The sequence below is a fragment of the Magnolia sinica genome, chromosome 8 (genome assembly GCF_029962835.1).
Source record: "Magnolia sinica isolate HGM2019 chromosome 8, MsV1, whole genome shotgun sequence".
NCBI classification, from domain to species: domain Eukaryota; kingdom Viridiplantae; phylum Streptophyta; class Magnoliopsida; order Magnoliales; family Magnoliaceae; genus Magnolia; species Magnolia sinica.
Window position 1 is genome coordinate 64,740,969 of NC_080580.1, and position 18,687 is coordinate 64,759,655.

At 42.0% G+C, this 18,687-nt stretch overlaps 1 protein-coding gene and 1 pseudogene across 2 annotated transcripts in view; one reads left to right on the plus strand and one right to left on the minus strand.

Moving 5' to 3' along the window:
- The window catches only part of LOC131253377 (uncharacterized), a 64,323-nt gene that overhangs the window by 1,461 nt on the left and 44,175 nt on the right, over positions 1–18,687 (plus strand). Inside the window, exon 2 of one of the 2 annotated variants that reach the window (XM_058254339.1) lies at positions 8,774–8,821. The exons of the other annotated variant lie outside the window; for it this stretch is intronic. Coding sequence (XP_058110322.1) covers positions 8,774–8,806 — 33 coding nt within the window. The 3' untranslated portion in view covers positions 8,807–8,821. Of the gene's footprint in view, positions 1–8,773; positions 8,822–18,687 lie in introns of those variants that run through there. 2 annotated transcript variants of the gene reach the window in all.
- On the minus strand, positions 2,346–6,798 carry LOC131253376 (putative alpha-xylosidase 2; annotated as a pseudogene).

Consider the following 18,687-nt stretch of genomic DNA (forward strand, 5'->3'; position numbering starts at 1 on the left):
ATTAGTGTGGCCCAGCTGATGAAAAGTTCGTACTCACACTACCATGATAAGGACCGTGAGCAGGTTCTGCTCAGAAATTATCATCTTTGAGTAATTTGTGCGAGGAAATATTGAGGAGACCGAGCATAAACTATAAAGCACTACTTACGTTGGTAGAAAAATTGGGTACTAGAAGAATTACAGGGTTATGTCATCCCCTTGTTGATACTTGACCGTATTTCTAGGTGATCCAAACCGTTAATAACATGGGTCTCACTGCAGGCGATCTGCTTGTCTTATATATGTAGGGATGATAGATTTTCCTGTGGGAGAAAGGATTCTCCTCCTCTTTTGTTTTCAACTTGTTTTATTCATCCTACAACCACCCATGTATATACATACAAAATCCACGCATGTGTATGCCTGGAATGATGTGTGCGCGGCATGTTGTGTTACATTTGGTAACAGTGGAGGAGATTCTGTCCGCATTTACGTACATTTAATTTGCAGTATCGGTTTGGACATGACAAGCTCATTGTATTGCTTCTCATGGAATTGATTATCAATAGAATGTGGGACAAGAAGAGAATGGAGTAAAAACCTAACAGTTGGGAAACTCAACACAAATAACTTTAGTTACTGGAAATCTTGCATGGTTACTGCCTATGGGAGATTATTGCAATTTGGATGTAGGATTCTGGTTGAATTTAATATATATACACACACACACACACACACACACACACACACACACACACACACACACAAGAAACATAATCTCATGCTCAAGAACATTTAAAAGAAGGAAAAACATAGAGCAGCAATGAAGATCCATCCTTAAATTTCGATGCAATGGATAGATTGATAGCACACACGACCCCTCAACTAGGAACTACATTGACCAAACCATTAAAAGAAGCAACACAATACAAAATTCTGCAAAGAGACAATCCCAGCACTCCAATATCCACCATCATACCCCTCCTCTTATTACTACCCTCTTTAAGTTCTCTACATGACTTGGTGTATTTTTACTAAATGTAGCCCTGGTGTCCTCAAGTGGTACCCCATCAACCTCAATTTGAAGGCCCACCCCACTTCCCTCCAAACCCAAAACAGTCACTTTCTCGATCTCTCAAAATGCAAATTTCCCCTCGCCTCATCAACTTGTGACCACACCTTCACCATCTTGTTGCTCAGGCTAGCATAGAACTCAATGTACATCGATCCACCACCCCCCATTTTCATCTCTGGTTGTTCATCACCATCCACAAATGCCTTCCCCTTCACCTTCCTATCAATTGCTGTCAGTGGCCTCGATGGGAACTGTAACCCTGAGTGTGAAAGGAGGCATTCTCGCCTCCCGGGGTGTCATGCCCCAATATTGCATTGGCAGTATCATGTTTTGGCACACGTGCACATTGATTTGGTGCAGAGGCACATGGAGAGAGAGGCAGTGGCCTTTCTTGGATATGATGGTCTTTGTAAGCATGAATGGGCGGGAAGAGTGCCTTAAAAGTTGTCGCACCCTTCGTACCCTTTGTAAGCACGGGCGACACCATCATGCTGCTCCGCAACAAGAACTGAATGCTTAATCTATAAACTTGGGTCAGATTCAGGAATGAGAAGAAAATGGGTCATGCAATCGGCATCACTTTTGTGGTTCCTAGTAGTTGAAGGTCCAGAGGTAAGGAAGGAGCTTGTACCTCATGCTCAATGGATTTGGCACACCGCTTATATGGGCCTGGTAATTCAAGGTCTAGAGGTAAGGAAGGAGCTTGTGCCACATGCACAAGGAATTTCAGCGCACGGCTTATGTGGGCTAGGTATTTCAAGGCGTAGAGGTAGGGAAGGAGCTTGTACCACATGTTCAATGTATTTTGATTCGACTTTGCAACCGTGTTTCACACAGCTCTTGCCTCAGCTCGTAGTAGTACGCATGGTCCCTTGAGAAGGGATAGAATGCACTGAGCTTGATCCAACGGTTACAAGGCTCCCTGGTAGGCTGAGCATAGAATTGGCATACATCTGAGCCGACCATTATTCTAAAGATATCGAAATTGAGCATGGTAGATACGGAACATCACAGGTTCTTCCAAGTTCCCTAGTTATCACCATTGTAGTGAGCCACAATGTGCCTAAACCGCTTTCTTTTCCTCTGGCTACTAAGATGTTTCAGTTCGCCAGGTTGTCTCTTGCCTGCCCATGGATTCAGCAGCAGTTCGAATGTCAACCATGACAGCTTTGAATGGGGGCTTGCTAATGAGCCCTCAAAGGGAATTGTGAATGGCAATGGTCGGAGAGAAAGCATAGACTGAGCATTATACTCCCAAATGCTATTGTAGTGGACAACACTCATGGCTATGATTTTGTAACAGATTGGATCATGGGACCTGGATGCATTCATCTGACCTAGATGCATTGATCTCGTAAGGTTTCTTGTCTAACTGGGTCTTGGTTATGTTCTTGGCAATCCAAGCAGCATATCCACTCTCCTTTACCTGTTGAACACGGGTGGTCATTTGGGATTTCACATCTCCCAGTGCAGATCCTCATTCATGTAGATCCATAGGCCATCCAGTGGCACCAGCTCGCGGAACCACCGGATTTTGTTGGTCCACCAAGAAGCAGTTTTTGGGTACAAGTCTGTGAAGTAGATGGGCATGTAAGGTTTCCCTCCATACTTGATGAACATGTCATTATGTCATTGACCATTCCTCCAATTTATGTCATGTAGGTGGAATTCAAGTTATGAACGTGTCATTGGCCATTCCTCGAATTTATGTAGGTGGAATTCACGGATATGCCTGGATGAATTAATCAGAATGATGTATTTCATGCCTTTGGAATGGATCTTGTCAACGAATGCTTGTAATTTCTCATGGTGGAAGTTGATGGGGTCCTGAATGAAGTCCTTGGCTGTATTCGTGGATCATCATTGGTCCACATTACATCGAGAGGGATTTGGACGGACGTTCTTGTATCCTTCAACGACCCCTTTTAATTTGGAAACATTATCAATGATAATGCCATCTGCATTGATGGAATCCTAGAGCCCAATAAGGCATAGGTGCAAGCCTCCCAACAAATGCAGTGTACTGATCAACCACAACCAGAGTTGTTCACCCACCAAAGAAGTAAAAAATCAAACACCCCTCCGATCATCTTGTATGTCAAAGAGCTTCCCCTATAGAACACATCCATCCCATTTCCATTCAGCTACAGAACACCATGGGCAGAAACCTTTACCCACTCATTTCTGAAGTCCATATAGACAGGGTTGTGACCCATACATGTCCACATTGGGATTGATGGCAGACACATCAGTGGTGTAGATGGTGTTAAGGATCATTTGGCTGCAATCTAATCCCATTTGGCTGGGTGTTCTCCCTAAGTTCATAGATTGTAGCACTTGGAAGGGAGTTTTGTAGATATCTCAACATACTGGTCCTTGAACATCATGTTGCCGTAAGAATCTGATTCAACAGAGGATGTATTGACAATGGTCCTCCCGTTTGATATCCTTCTGAGAATGCAAATGGGTCTGACGTGTAGCTGAAAATGAGCTCATTTCCTGAGTACTATGAGTACTCAAGAACAATAGCTCCCCTTTGCCTTTTCCAAGCGGTTTCTCTAAACGGAGAAGCTGTTCTCTTGCAAGTAAGTTGTAGGGAAATTCCCATCTCTCCTTATCGGCATCAGCTATATGGACCCTCAAATCTGGCTTGGTTCTCATGCTTTAGAAAAAAGCTGCAATTGAGGAATAAGAGGCTCATATGTATTGGTTTTTTGGCTTCACTTGCAAGAGGACAATGAGATCTTCTTGAGGGGACTCTTCTATGGAGATCAAACGGTAGCCTTGCCCTATTTTGGGGGTGGAAATTACAGTGGATAGTCGAAAAGCAAATAGTAGAAGGAAAGAGATGGAGAGAGGTTGAAGGAGAGCACTTTTTGGAGAAGGGGGAAAGTGGCTTCGAACTATTTACAAGTAGCAGATTCAAAGTGAAAGGGAAAGAATTAAGATGCCAACACATAGGGTATGCCAAAATCTTGTAGTGCTCCATAATCTTAAAGAACATTTACGACAAATATCCTGGGTTGAATGTGCCAAGTCATAGGACAATGACACTTGAATGACTTGAATCATAATTTGGTGAATGACTTGAATCATAATTTGCAGGATTGTAGTCAGATTTTAGTTACTCCGTGGAATCGTTCTATGTTTTGGTTATCACACATTGCTAGGGTTGGGGAAACTCCTAATAAATCAAGAATTTATATCCAATAGATGGTTGTATTCTTCTCTTAATGGGACAGTTTCCCCAACGGAAAGGAAATAGAAGTCCCAAAAGTAGTAGCAATGCTGGAAGGAGGAATAGCAACTGGAAATAATTTTTTCAGAAAATTTGAAAATTACGTCTAAAGCATTAGCGTATTGGAAGTTTGGAAATCTAGTTATCTCACTGATAGACCCAGAGTGAACATATACAATCAGAAAAGTGTGGGGGTTGGACACTGCTCAAATTGCATGGAAATTACAATATGTAATACAAATTAGCGTATGTGATCATGTCATAGAACTTTACTCTTCTGAACTAGCATTGGTCTGTGGATGAAATAGGTTATTCAAAAGCTTTTAGATATGCTATGAGTTGAAGGGAGTTGGTGCAGCAATAAAGAAAAGTGTACTTATCGGGAAATTTAAAGAAAATGAGTTCTATAATAATTTTCATTTGAAGTAAGCTTGTTTATCCTACAATCTTAATCACGTGTAGGTCTATCATGGTGTATGGCATCCAACCCATGCAACAGGGTCACCCACTATGAAAGTGGGGCACTTCAAAAATCAGGTCAATCAACCATCATGTGGGCTACCACGTGAATTTGGTGGTCTTGGGGTTGGTTGTATGCAACTAGCAAATATAAGGTATACAATTTGCATGATAGAGTATATGCAAATTGCAAATACAAGATATACAATTTGCATGATAGAGTATACAATTGTTATTATGAGGTATGCAACTCACATTTTAGAGTTACAAATAGAGATGCAAGGTACACAATTCTGTATATAATTGGAAGTGTAAAGCATGCAATTCGGATTATGAAGCCACTCTCTCTTAAGATGAGATAAAGTGACAATGTCATCTCTCAACTCCATTGGGGAATGGAAGAAGTGCCTAATAATGCTCCTTTAATGAGGAATTGCTTATAGAACATGGTCTTGTTGTCGACTGGTTCCAAAAGCCTTAGTGGTGACGGATGAATTCTCACTTGGATGAAGGAAATTATCTTAAATGCCTTGGTCTGCTTGATAGGTCAATTTGGACCAATATCTTGGATCAACAATTACCTTTGGAATGTGGGGCTATATACTTGATAGGTCAATTTGAACCAATATCTTGGATCAACAATTACCTTTGGAATGTGGGGCATATATAGCCAATCCCTTTGGAATGTGGGGTGTATATTGCCAATTCCTTTCGAATGTTAATTCAATTTGATGAAGATCGTTTCTATTTATCATATTAGAGGTATAGTAAAATCATTGAAGTTGTACCCTTATGTTTTTAGTTGTAATTTATAATGTTGTACCCTATGTCAATTGTATATATTACAATGCAAGTTGGATATCACCTAAAAACTCCAAATTCACATGATAGCTCACGTGATAGTTGGATTGTCCTGTTTTTTGGGGCATCCTACTTTCATGGTGAGGCAACCTTGTTGTACGGGTTGGATGTCATACACTACGGTGGGCCCTATATGCGATAAGATTGTAGGGTATGCTTAGTTCAAATGGAGATTATTGTGGAACTCTCTGATTTGCTTTGGTTTCTCAAATTGCAATTGCTTTTGTCTTTGATGCTTCATGGACCCACCGACTAAATGTGTGTAAAAGCTTGCACACAACCTAACACGGCGGCTTACGAATCTAATGATAGATCAAAACAATGACAAATTAGTGGCTAATGATTACATATACTGAAATGTTACCCTATGCTAAGTTTGTTAAGAATAAAATTTCCAAAATCTCTATACATCAATCATAAGGTATGGAGCCTTAGCTAATTCTGCCATTACTATCAATTGTTAAGCTTGCTGGACAAGGTGAACAGTTGTTGGCCTCAGGTCTTCTGCTTTGTCTCACTCTCCATTGATGGGGTTTTTTGTTGCTTGAATCGGATGAAGCGAGGAGACCTAGTAGTCATTGCTTCCTTTATCAAAATGGGACGAGGAATAATCAAGGATATGAACAATCCCAATGAGACCAGGAATACTCAAGGATATGAACAATCCCAATGACATTAATTCTTATAGCATAGGTGTGTGACATAAAAATATCATGCTCAGTGTGGGCACGCATGCAAATTGCCAAATGGTCCTTTCATCTCTACTAGGAGATCTTATGACTCAAATGAAGTTGAATTGAATTATTCATTTATTTTATGTAAACATAATGAATGTAATTAGTGAGCAAAAAATACATTACTATAGGATTGAATTGTCAACTAGACTTTAATAAACTTGAATAAACTAAACTAGAATGCGTATGTAACTATAATGTCTATGTACTCCATTAAATCAAAACTTCCTACAAGAGAGATCTACATACGCCTGACAATTCTGAATCCTCCCCTTATTGACAATGAACTTTAAGCCAATGCTCTTGATTTAGATGGACTCTTGTCATTATTGAGAAGAATAATATATTGTAAAGCTAGGCGAGATTGGCCATGTTTTTGAAAGGATGAAGCAGTAAGCGCATGTACGTGCTCGTTTGTGCAACAACCTCCATGTTAATGAAAAAAAGAACTGGAAGTGGACTTCATGTTGATGAGGCATTCAACGTAATCTGAAATTGAATAGTCGATTAGTTTCAACTGACTGGTGTGCCTTTATGTGAGTATAAAGATCATGTTACCTTTCTTTGTTGTCTTTTGTTTGTCATCTTTTGTTAATCATGCACATTTGGATTCACCATATATCCTAAGAATTCATGTTGTAAGGGCTTGGTCAGCCGAATGCATGCTCGAACTATAATTAACATACAACACACTTATGAGTAGTGCTTTCCTTAAAATTGGATAAAGAAATTCTATATTAAATTCTACATCTCTACTTGGAGATGCTTACATTAAATTTGCATTCAACCGTTGAACTACTTTGCACACTAAATGTTCAGACCCGTGAGTCACGAGCCCCTTTAGTTGCACTATGTCTTTCCTTTATGGGTATCTTTTTTGGTATTTTTACTTTATTAAGAATACTCTTAGAACTTGTAGTTGATCTCCCAGGGTTCCCTCATTTTTCAATTGATGAATTAGCAGTTCTCTCCTATATGATTAATAGTTCTTTTCCATATGATTAATACGAAGAAAGTCTTGTTTTGCTCCTTATGGAGATTTTCAAGTTATGTATTATTATGCCTTTTGCTAATCTCTAGAATCTCGAGATTCCCCTATCTACCATTCTTATAGCCTATGAAGGATATTAGGATAAGAATACCTTCAATCCTTTAAGGTTGTCGATGAAATTTTCCATGGTGTTTTTAAAACTTAACATTGTTGTTGTCACGTCCTTTAAGAATCTTGTTTTGTCTCTCACATTCATCAAATTTACCTATAGATTGTTTAGTCACAATATCGTACTATTATATGGATATCCATTTGCACGTCATGAATAACTATTTATAGAAGTGATGTCATGGTTTTTTTTTCTAGATCATAAATATCTACATAACATCCAAGAGGTTTGAATCCTTAGTGAAAAATTCCTTTCCTATTATTAATATCGTGCTATTATATGGATTTCCATTTGCTTCACATGAATAATTATTTATAGAAGTGGACTTGAATCCTTCCTTCCATTTTATTATTATCTGTTCTATGCCATCATTCACATCCATATTCCCATGTATAAAATTGGGGCATCACGGCTTCCCACATATAGATTATATACCACTAAGTTAATACTAATGCATTTGAAATAAAAATAGCAATATCCTTTAACTTCTAAAAGAAATGTATAATAATATATTTACATCACCTCTAAGAAGCTATAATCTTTAGCGATGCATTTCGTTCCTCTTATTTTTCTTTGTTTTCTATATGCCATCATTCACATCCATGTTCTCATTCATAAAGTTGGCATCGAGGCTTATCATGTATGATATATATCAACAAGTTGAACACTGATGACATTTGAACAAAAAATAACAATATCTTTTCACTTTTAAAAGAAATGTATAAAGCATTTTAGTAAGATTCAAATACAAATTATTTTTAACTTTATTTTATAAGTGAGCCCTAAAACAATATAGCCAAAAGGGGTCCACTTCTTTGATTAATGTCCAAAGAAAGATGTGAATTCAATGATTGGGCTTGGCCTACATTCCATTCTATTTTGAGTTTTTTTATTTTATTTTATTTTTTAAGGGGGGGAGGGAAAGGGTGTTGTTTGAAGCTTTGAAGCTCACATTGCCCTTGGCTTGCACATGATAACACCTTGTGTGGAAAATTTAAGATCACTATAGAACCATGTTTGGGCTAGGAGAGTTGTACATTGTTACAAGCTCATGAAGCAATTCTATCTGGAAAGGACATCACGTGTAAGTTTATGCATGATTCAACACTAGGACTTGTATGAGTGGCTAGCTAGGAGCAAGCCTAAATATTATAAAACACTGGGCAGGCTTGTCTATTAAGGACTGTAACTTTTGGTCTATCCATTCCTATTAGTAGAGCTCTTCTATAGTAATTTTTTAAAGAAATGAGTTGGTCATCATCCTCAGGGCATTCGATCCTGGTCCATGACAAAGGATTAACACGTGGTGCTTAATCGATGACAACCACTTTTGTCATGCCCCAAACTCGAGAGCTGGGCTCACTAAATTCCAGGCCACTGAATTCGGTGCCGTAGTTCCCAATTTTCAACTTCTACCTTCCATACACCACGTTTCGATCTTAGGATCCCACAAGCAGGATTTTTAGGGCATTTTTATTTTTATTTTTATTTTTATTTTTTTATTTGTAAAGGAGCATAAACATGTGTACCAAAGTCATAAAAACAACATCATCATCACCACATATCCACTATATAATCTTTGAGTACGGTGTTAGAAAGGGAAATACAAGATATAACTAAGAACTCAAAAGATCAGGTTCATGCTCTGGGATCAATGCTACTGATACGCCCTAGCATCACCTCTAGCATAAATAAACGTGCATAAGACTCCTACGAAGCTTTGTAGAGTGCGTGTTTGTGTGTGCAATGCATATGACAAGAATACAAATATCAGAGTATGAGGAAAATGATGGAGGGCTAAGCTGCCACATCCATGAATGCTCTCAGCCATGCCAAGGCAATGTAATGCAAGGCATATGTGGTCGAGTGTCTAGAGATGCAATGCAAATATGTCAATCCTCAACTAGCCCACGTATCAGTACAGTCTGTAATTGGAAACATCACCGAGGTCTAGTACACTCTGACATTGGCTGCCACCCATCGCGCGCATGACCAAGTGAGTGGAAAAGACCTCATTGTTCGCCTCTTCAGTGGTATGCCAATGCCACCCGGCTCGTCAAAAATGGACCCATTTTACGAGCTGGCTAGACTCAACCTAGCTTATAGCCCCCTACACCCAGGCGAATAAGGTCACACGCCTGTCCAATCGACATCGACACAGTGAAAGACGTGGCCTAATGATATTTGGCATTCGAGCATTCATGTTATCCACTCAGTCTCGACGTTAGGAGCATCATACTATCACCACAGGGTTTAAAGACTTTAACCCAAGGATATTCATAGTGCACATGCGCTAGAACATATATTTCTGGTATCCGATCTGGCCAGCCATGATATGCCTGTGGAAGCCACAATCCCGATGTCACTAGGGTATGAAAGTAATCGTGACATACAGAATGCAAAATGCATGAATCATTTCATCCAAGTCACGCACCAAACTTGCGCATACCACGCGATCATGTGGGGCGACCATATCTTATATGGGATCCCCTAAGTGTCTCAAGTTGAAGGGCATATGCTATGAACAATTGTTATCCATCATACACATTATGGGCATATAATTGGGCATAATATCCATTACACTAAGCATATTATTAGTGTGTCCTTTTAGGTTAAGTACACTAGCATATTACAAATATATCATGTGATATTAATCGGCCTTGATTGACATAGTTTGTACAAAGAGGACCCGAATGGCTGGCCCCCACTAGGAATATAGAGGTCTATGTGGTATGGCCCATGTTAGACTAACTACTCTAACCTGTCCTAACGACGAAACAAAACTCCATACCGGATGATCATTACCTTCTTCCTAGAACTGAGTATAAACATTGATGTTTTGCAAACCCTTGAGCGACACATCGTGATAAGATCAGATAACACACACTTGAAGGAAAGGTCAAGCAGTGGAAGAGATGCATGTTATGCCTTCGATTACTCTTGTCACTGGTCCACTTCGGTCAAACGTATCGAGAATGTATGGAACGAGTTGAACGCTATTAAATAATAGCGCACTTTTGGGTGATGGCATTTCAGGCATTTCAAATTCAAACTTCTCTCTCTTAACCATAATTAAGCATAGAACGAGAATTTGGCGAATATCATCCCTTTTACTAAACTTGACTAGCAATAGTGAAATAGATATATCTTCACCAGATTTGTTGAGAAAGAAAGCCCGGGAACTACAATTGGATAAAATGCATACACAAATTAGAGATTAAAATTGATTGAGTAATTAACCCAAAACCCCTGCAAATATATTATGCACAATACCTTTGGGTTACATGGATTCTGAATATATGGTGCCTGGATTCCAAATCCAAGGGGGTCCACCCTCCACAGGATCCTTGTGGTGTGGATCACCTAAGATCTGGATCTGGCTGATTTACGGATCTTGGCCCTAAAATAATCTGAAAATTCAGATGGACGGTGGAGATGTGAGGCACAGACATTAAGGGTGGGGCCTAGTAAGGTTTTAACAGTGGACGTTCATGTCCACTATTTCCAGTGGTGGGACCCACGAGTTCTGGATCAAGATGGTATTTGCGTGGGTCCCATATCCAGGTCACTCATGACCAATATCAGCAAGTGGCTGGAAAAATAAATAGCATGGTGGGCCTGGTGAGGTTTTAATGCCGGGAAAAAAATAACCACCGTTGTGACGTGGTGGGGTCCAAACTCAGTTTGGATCTGCCTCTTTCCTAGGACCGATCGAACCATGTTCCGATCCACGTGATATGGGCCATATGGCTCAGGTCCACGTGATCTTCTGGACGGGCTGGATGGTGCTCACAACATGGCAGGCCCCACATAGGTATCCCAACAGTCGCTGTTCAATCTCCACTGTTACCTATAGTGCAGTCCATCCGACATTGGATCTTTCTGATCAGGCGAGGCCCACATGGGGTTTGGATCAAGCATATGTCTATGTGGCCAAATGCACAGGTTGGATGGAAAATAAACATCATGGGAGACCCAGGGAAGGTTTCAACAATGGATGTTTTTGTCTCCACTGTTTCCTGGTGGCGTGGATCAGCCAAGTTCTGGATCGGTCTCATTTTATGACCTAATGCCTAGAATGCTCCTGAAAAATCGGATGTACGGTATGGATCGCACACAAACATCAAGGTGGGTCCCATGAGTGGGCCACCTCCACTCACTGCCAGGAAGGCAGCGTCCAGGATGTTGCGGGGAGGTAGAGGCTCCCCTAGCCGCCACCACTCCATCTGGTGTCGTCCGCCAGAGATTTGGGTCAGCCTCATTTTTCGGACCATGGCCTGGGATGATATGGGAAGACGGATGGACGGTATGGATGGGATACATGCATCATGGTTGGTCCCACGAGTGGGGACTTCACTCCCTGCCCAAAATGGCCTTCCGCCCTGGACGTTTGGGTACAGTGCCCAGTCAGCGTCTCCGTTATTTATCTTTATTTTTTCCCCATCCAGGTGGGACGATGGATGATCCAATCCGTCCATCGGATTGGCCGGCTCATGTGCGGGCTCAATTGGCCCTGACTTAGGCTAGTTTGGAGGAACAGAAACATCACGGTTGGCCTTTGAAGATTTCAACAACTGGTATTAATCCCTACGGTGTGGCCCACTCGAGATTAGGATCTTCCTCATTTTTCGGCTCATGGCCTAAAATAGTCAGGGAGAAAGATGGATGGCGTGGATCAAACAAATACATCAAGGTGGGTTCCATTAGTGCCTTGTGGGCCCCCCCTACACCTTGATGTAGGTGCTACACACTCTGTCCATTCATTTTAGGGCCGTGGGCCCCATTGCCTTGAGAGGCCCACCTCGATTTATAGGTTATATGCCCAACTGTGGGCTGCTTTGTGAGGCCCACTATGATGTATGCGTTATATACATACTATTCCCCCTTCTTTTTTTTGGGTAGTGGGCTGCCTTGTGAGGCCTACCATGTGTGAGTGATGTGAGCATGCTATCCATCCATTTTCTAGATATTTGAGGGCCGACGGCCCTGTCGTGACTCAGATTCTTATTCCAAGAGACCCACGCTAGGAGGCAATGGTGGTTAAATGTCCACCGCTGTAAACCTCCCTAGGGCCCATTGTTAAGCCCACCTTCAATCTCCCCTTATTGGGTTAACCCAAACCATTGGACCCCCATTGATGTTAGTAATACCCATTGGGCTAACCCAAACCGTTGGGCCCCCATTGATGATGGTGCTTTCCACCATACCTTGTAGGAATTATCCAAACCTTGGAGCCCACCTTGTGTACGGATTGGGCCCTATAGGAAGGCCCAGTTTATTGCATAATAAGAGAGGGTGAGGAAGCCCACTTGTTGTACAGAGTTTCACCCTCTCAACTCACCTTGTTGTATAGCCATCACGCTCACCCATGAAGCCCATTCTTAATGTAAGTATGACACCTAGGTCATCCATTGTCTACAAGAGAGTACATCATCACCCTTTGCCGTAGATGGAAGAATATGCAGTATCAGGTTTGGTATATCCACTTTTTAGAGCCTATCTGAATGTTTGGGCTAGATCCATCGTCCCTCTGTGGACCCCATCATATATTTAGGCTGATTATTGTTTATATTTGATAATCATGCTAGTGTACTTAGTCTAGTAGGACACACTGAGAACATGCTTAGTATTACATCATGATATATGCCCATACACATCATTTGAATGCTCATTGTAAGGAATGATTGATCATCTCATTTGCCATTGGGCAGAGTTATTTAGGGGACTCCTGGTGAGACGGAGTTGCCCCACATGATCACGCGGTAGCATGTTCACTCCCCAAGTATAGGGTTGTGATGTAGTAATAAACTCGGTAAGACCGAGGTCGAATCCACAGGGACTGAAACTTGTACGTTTCCTGAAACTAGGTAGTAATAGAACTAGCCTAAGATGCAATCAAAATCAAATGTAAATTGATGAATAATGGGGAGAGATTAATGTAAAACTTTAAGGAATTCAGAGGAAGAAAACTAGGGATTCAGAGGATCCACTTGTAGAGATCAGGGAGAACTTATGCTTGCTTCAGAAATCATGGAAATTTACTAGACTTCCTTTGATATAGTTTTCAAGGGGTGAAAGGTATATGAATTAGAATGGATTCCATCACCAAGCCATGCCCAGGAGACAAAGTAAACAACAGAATTAAGCTAATTACCAACCAACCAATAATGTATGAGGATCAGGAAGGGTACTGTCATCCTACCATGCCCATGGGACAATGATGAACGACAGGGGTTCCTGACTTCATGAACATAAAAAGGAAAAAGAAATACTCAAAGCCATTGCAAACCCATTGTAATTTCAGTCACAACAGACCATAAAAGACTAAGAAAAATATTCCTTTAATAATCAACTAGATCAAATTCAGTTTATGAATTAAAGGCACAATGTAAAATCTCCCATCTCGCTACAGGTTTCACCTCTTAGCCCTAGCTAAGAGGTTTAGCCACACATGAATGGGCTAAATTCAAAATCAACAACAGAAGGAGAAAGGAAATAGGAAAAAAACCAGGTCCAGGTCCAGCCCAAGCCTCGCTCCACGTCCGTCTTCCTTCTCAATCCTTTCTCATCTCGAAAACCAATCCCTTTGGATCTTTCCCTGACGTCCAGCAAAAAGCTCTCTGTTCCAGCCAAAACCCCAACTGAGCTCCCTCTCACCAAGCTCAGCTCACATCCTGAAAAACCAAGCCAAGCTCCTTTTCTTCCACGTTCCCTGGTTGGCCTCCACGTTCCTCCAAGCTTTTTCCTTCCTTTTTCCAAAACTCCTCCCCCCTTCCTTCCTTTCCTTGTTTTTTCTCTTTATAGAGCTGTCGTCCAGGACAGATTTCCGCACTCCCTGCGGAAGTTTCACGAGAGGAAGACTCCTTACACGACAAGGCCGGTGCGTAGGCCTTTCCGCAGCCAAGAAAACGGAAGAAAAACTTCCACTTCTCTCATTTTCTTTCCAAATAAATAACGTCACTTGGGAAATATTTGGACGAGATACACGATGGACGGTTTGGATCATACCTCTGATCAACTATGGTGGGCCAGAACCGCACGGAAAACCTGGTTTTTCCGGACGCAAAAACAGAGGAGCGTCATTGACGCTGTGATAATGGTGGGGCCTCCTTCACTGTTTTTCTGGGAAATCTAAGCCGTCCATTGGATTCAGGACAAAAAACTGTTCAGGAAAGGATAGTTTTGGTTAGATTTCAATGTGGCCCACAAGCTGGTTCAGTCCACTGTCCATCTTCTGTTTGATCTTTTTTTTACACGTGTGTGCATAATGGGACGAAAAGGACATCTAGGTAGGGATTACGCCCCACCTATTGATCGAATGGATGGTCCAGATTACCAGAATACCCGATGGGTGGGGCCCACTAGCCAAAAACGGCCAGCCCACGTCCGTCCGCTGGACGCTGGTGCGGAAGAAGACGGGTCAACCGTCTGGGGACTGTTTTGGTCGTATGGTGCGGCGCGCGCGCATGTACCCTATGTACACGCGCTGTATATGTGGGGTCATTTGTGATGTACATGTGTAATCCGTTCCGTCCATTCCCTTCCTCATCCTATTTAACGCGTCGAGAACAAAATTAAAGCATATCCAGATGTCAGGCGGGCCCCACATAATGATTAAAGGGGCTGATCTGTCTGTTGGGCCACTTCCAGAGGGATCCAATGGATGAAATTTTACGTGTGCGGTTAATTTTTGATCCTCGAGCCATGAATAAAGTTTCGAGCTAAACGGATGGTGGGAACCCTGTGATCTTGCATTCTGGACCAATTTCGGGCCACTTGAGCTTCAGTTTCCCGATTTCCGCGATCCCCGGCGTGTAGTTCTGTCGATCTTGGTCCCCTGGAGTCCGTCCCTTGCCTTAGTGCATTCTGAACGTTAAATCCGTGCTTTTAGCATCCCGATCCAGTCTCAGCTCACAATTTCACCTTGCAACACAAACATGATTAAAATAGGTTATTCAATGGTACCATGTTCATAAATCTAGGCAATAACTGGGTCTGATATGTAATATTTGACCCTCAACATAGCACAGGTTTGATGCATGACTGGATGGTATGACTCATGCATCTCGCATTTTATGTGATATGATCACTTGGTGCCCTAGCAATATCAGGGCCATGGCTTCCATAGGCATATCATGGATGATCAGATTGGATACCAGAAATATTTGGTTCTAGCACTGTGGGCGCTTAGAATGTCCTTGGGTGAAAGTCACAGAACCCATTTGGTACCATTAGATGCTCCAACGTCTAGACCGAGTGGATACATGAGTGCACGAGTGCCGAATACCAGTAGGCCACATCTCCCACTGTGCCATGGTTGGTTGTGAAGGGGGTGTGGCTTTATCCACCCTAGTGAGGGGGCTGTAAGCTAGGCTGAGTCTGACCAGCTTGTAAATGGGTCCGCTATCGACGAGCCGGGTAGGTCTTGGCAGACTACTGGTCAGGCGGGTAGTGAGGTCTTTTCCACTCGCTGGTTGTGTGGCTAGGGAGGTGGCAACCAGTGTGGAGTGTTCCAGACCCCGCTGATGTTCCATAGATGAACTGTATTGACATATGGACTCGATAAGGACTGACATGCTTGCTTTGCATCTTGCATATGACATTTGGCTACATAGGCCTTGTATCGCATAACCTTGGTATGGTTGATAGTATTCATGGACTTGCCAGTATTTTCACTTACTCTGATATCGCATATTTGGTACATGCATTACACATACACGCACACACCCTCTAAGCATAATTGTAAGCTTATGCACGACCGTTGCGTGCAGGTGACGCTAGGACGCAGCAACGCTGAGGCGGGAGTGTGCGGAGATCTTTTTAGAGTTTTATTATACCTAGATATTCCCTTTCCTCATTGTCCTGAAATGGTTTATTATAGTGGATATGTGGTGATGTTGTTTTGTGACTTGGTTAGGCTTGTGGTTATTCTCCTTTACAAAAAAAAATATTTTATATTGAAAATCCTCCTTGTAGGATCCCAGGATCGAAATCTGGCATATGGGTGTCGGGAGCCGAGAATGGGGTACTACGAAGGTTGTAGGCGTTGGATTTAGCGATTGAGAATTCTGTGAGCCCGGTTTCCGAGTTTGGGGCGTGACATTTATGGTAGAACTTTTAGGATATATAGAGAGGGAATTAGGAAAGGATGGAAGCTGGGTAGAATGGGGAGATGGAGAAGGAGAGGGGAGTGGCTTAGCATGAGTAAGGGTATGGGTAGCATGGGTAAGGGTATGGGCTTCGTTGACTGATGGGGAGAGAGAGGTGATGGGTTGATCAATTGATTGATTGATTAGACAACCTCAGAATTTGTGCAAGTGGGGCCTGCGCCACGTGTTTGTTGTGGAGCCTACCTCAGATTGTGCTAAAAATGGCAACTTCTATTCTGGCTATTGCAATGGGGCATGTCGCGCGGCGTTGTAATCTTAGTGCCTGCATGGTCGATAGGGTACTAGTCTCGGAGTATTGCAATATTAAAATAGGGTTGCGATTAAAACTCATCGATCTGGTTCACTTAGAACATGTCAATGCTGAAATTAAAGCGTACGGTCGATTAATCGGGGTACAGGTCTTACAACCTTTCATTTAATGGGGTTTTGGAAATGTAACTCCCTGAAAATCCGGGGTCGAGCAGGAGCCCAACTCCCAAGTTCCAACACATCACTTATGCAACATAGATAATGATGATTAAATGTTGTCCGTATTAGTGCATTAAACATGAGTGAGATTATACCAAATCAACATATTATACTCCATAGATAATTAAATTACGCAAGCGGAAGACTGTGATAAGTACATATAAGCATATAAGTGATTGTAAGTCCCCAGAGTATGAATGTCACCAGGTCAAATAGTTACATGTACTATACCAAAATTTATAAAATGATCAAGTGTAATGTCCTCTAGTCCATATCCTAGTAGTCCCGATGGCGCAACTCTAGGTCTACATAAACCCGCCCAAGAGTTGCATATAGGAGAACTCCACCTCATCATCATAAAAGTCAAGCTCCTCTTCGTCAGCATCGCCATCATCTGCAACTATAATAGAGTCTGGTTGGTGTTTTAAAACACCGTCTCAGAGTGGGAGTGAGTGATCAACTTAGTGGAGCTATAAGGCAAAGGTTAACTTGTTATCAATTCAGTCAAGCAATAATGATCAAGCAATACAACAAGCATTCCTAGGTACTCTGGTTAATCTAAGGATGATATGTGTTAATGATGCATGTCCTCGCCTACACTCTCTCTACGACATCATCTCACGATCGCGGCATGCACCCCTTCCACTGTGCTCAACTCCTACGCCAAAGGCACAAGTAATGCAGTGCATGAACGTGATTAGCCAAGTTCTTAATTAGTCTTATTCATACAGCAGGTTGAGAAGCTAAGACACCTCCCTTTATATCATTTACCCAAATAATAGTCCATTTAGGGTTATCAATCCTAGTTACTCACATACGATGGCAGTTCCAGGTCCTACGGAGAGGCTTGTCACCTCAGCGCAGGCCTTTTTTTACTCGAAGTTACTACGGAAAGGCTCATCACCTTAACGTAGTCCTAGTGTATACTCGAGGTCACTACGAGACGCTCGTCACCTGATTGTAGGCCGACAGCTCGAATAAAGTGTCTCATACCATTGTATTCGGCTCACGAGTTTAGTTTGCTCATTGGACACTACGGGGAGGCTCATCACCCTAGCGTAGGCCGACAGCTCGACCACGGTGTCCTATACCACCATACCCGGCTCATGAGTCTTAGCGGATCTTGTTACTAAGATTAAACGGGCTTCTCACTGGTAAGTTGGTACCTTAGATTCAAGAAGTAGTGTCCATACATGGTGAGCATAAATTAGGCCAATCGGGTTACTTGACAAGCTCGACTGGTATGAGCGTACGTTGAATTAATCAACATGGAGCGCATACGCACTCTTCATGTCCTAACCACTGTCGATAATCACCGTACGACTCGGATTCATCGAATGTATCCGTCGTGGCTAAACAGTTCGATCGCCGATCATAAACTGTTACCGATTGCTTGGACTACATCATAGCCTCAATCACACTCCAAGCAATAGCATTCACATGTGATAGTCAAAGATAGTATGTGACAACCAATCTAAATATAAACCTCGTTTGAGCATTTCAACAACTAAATAGTACACATGTTATCATACATAGGCATTAC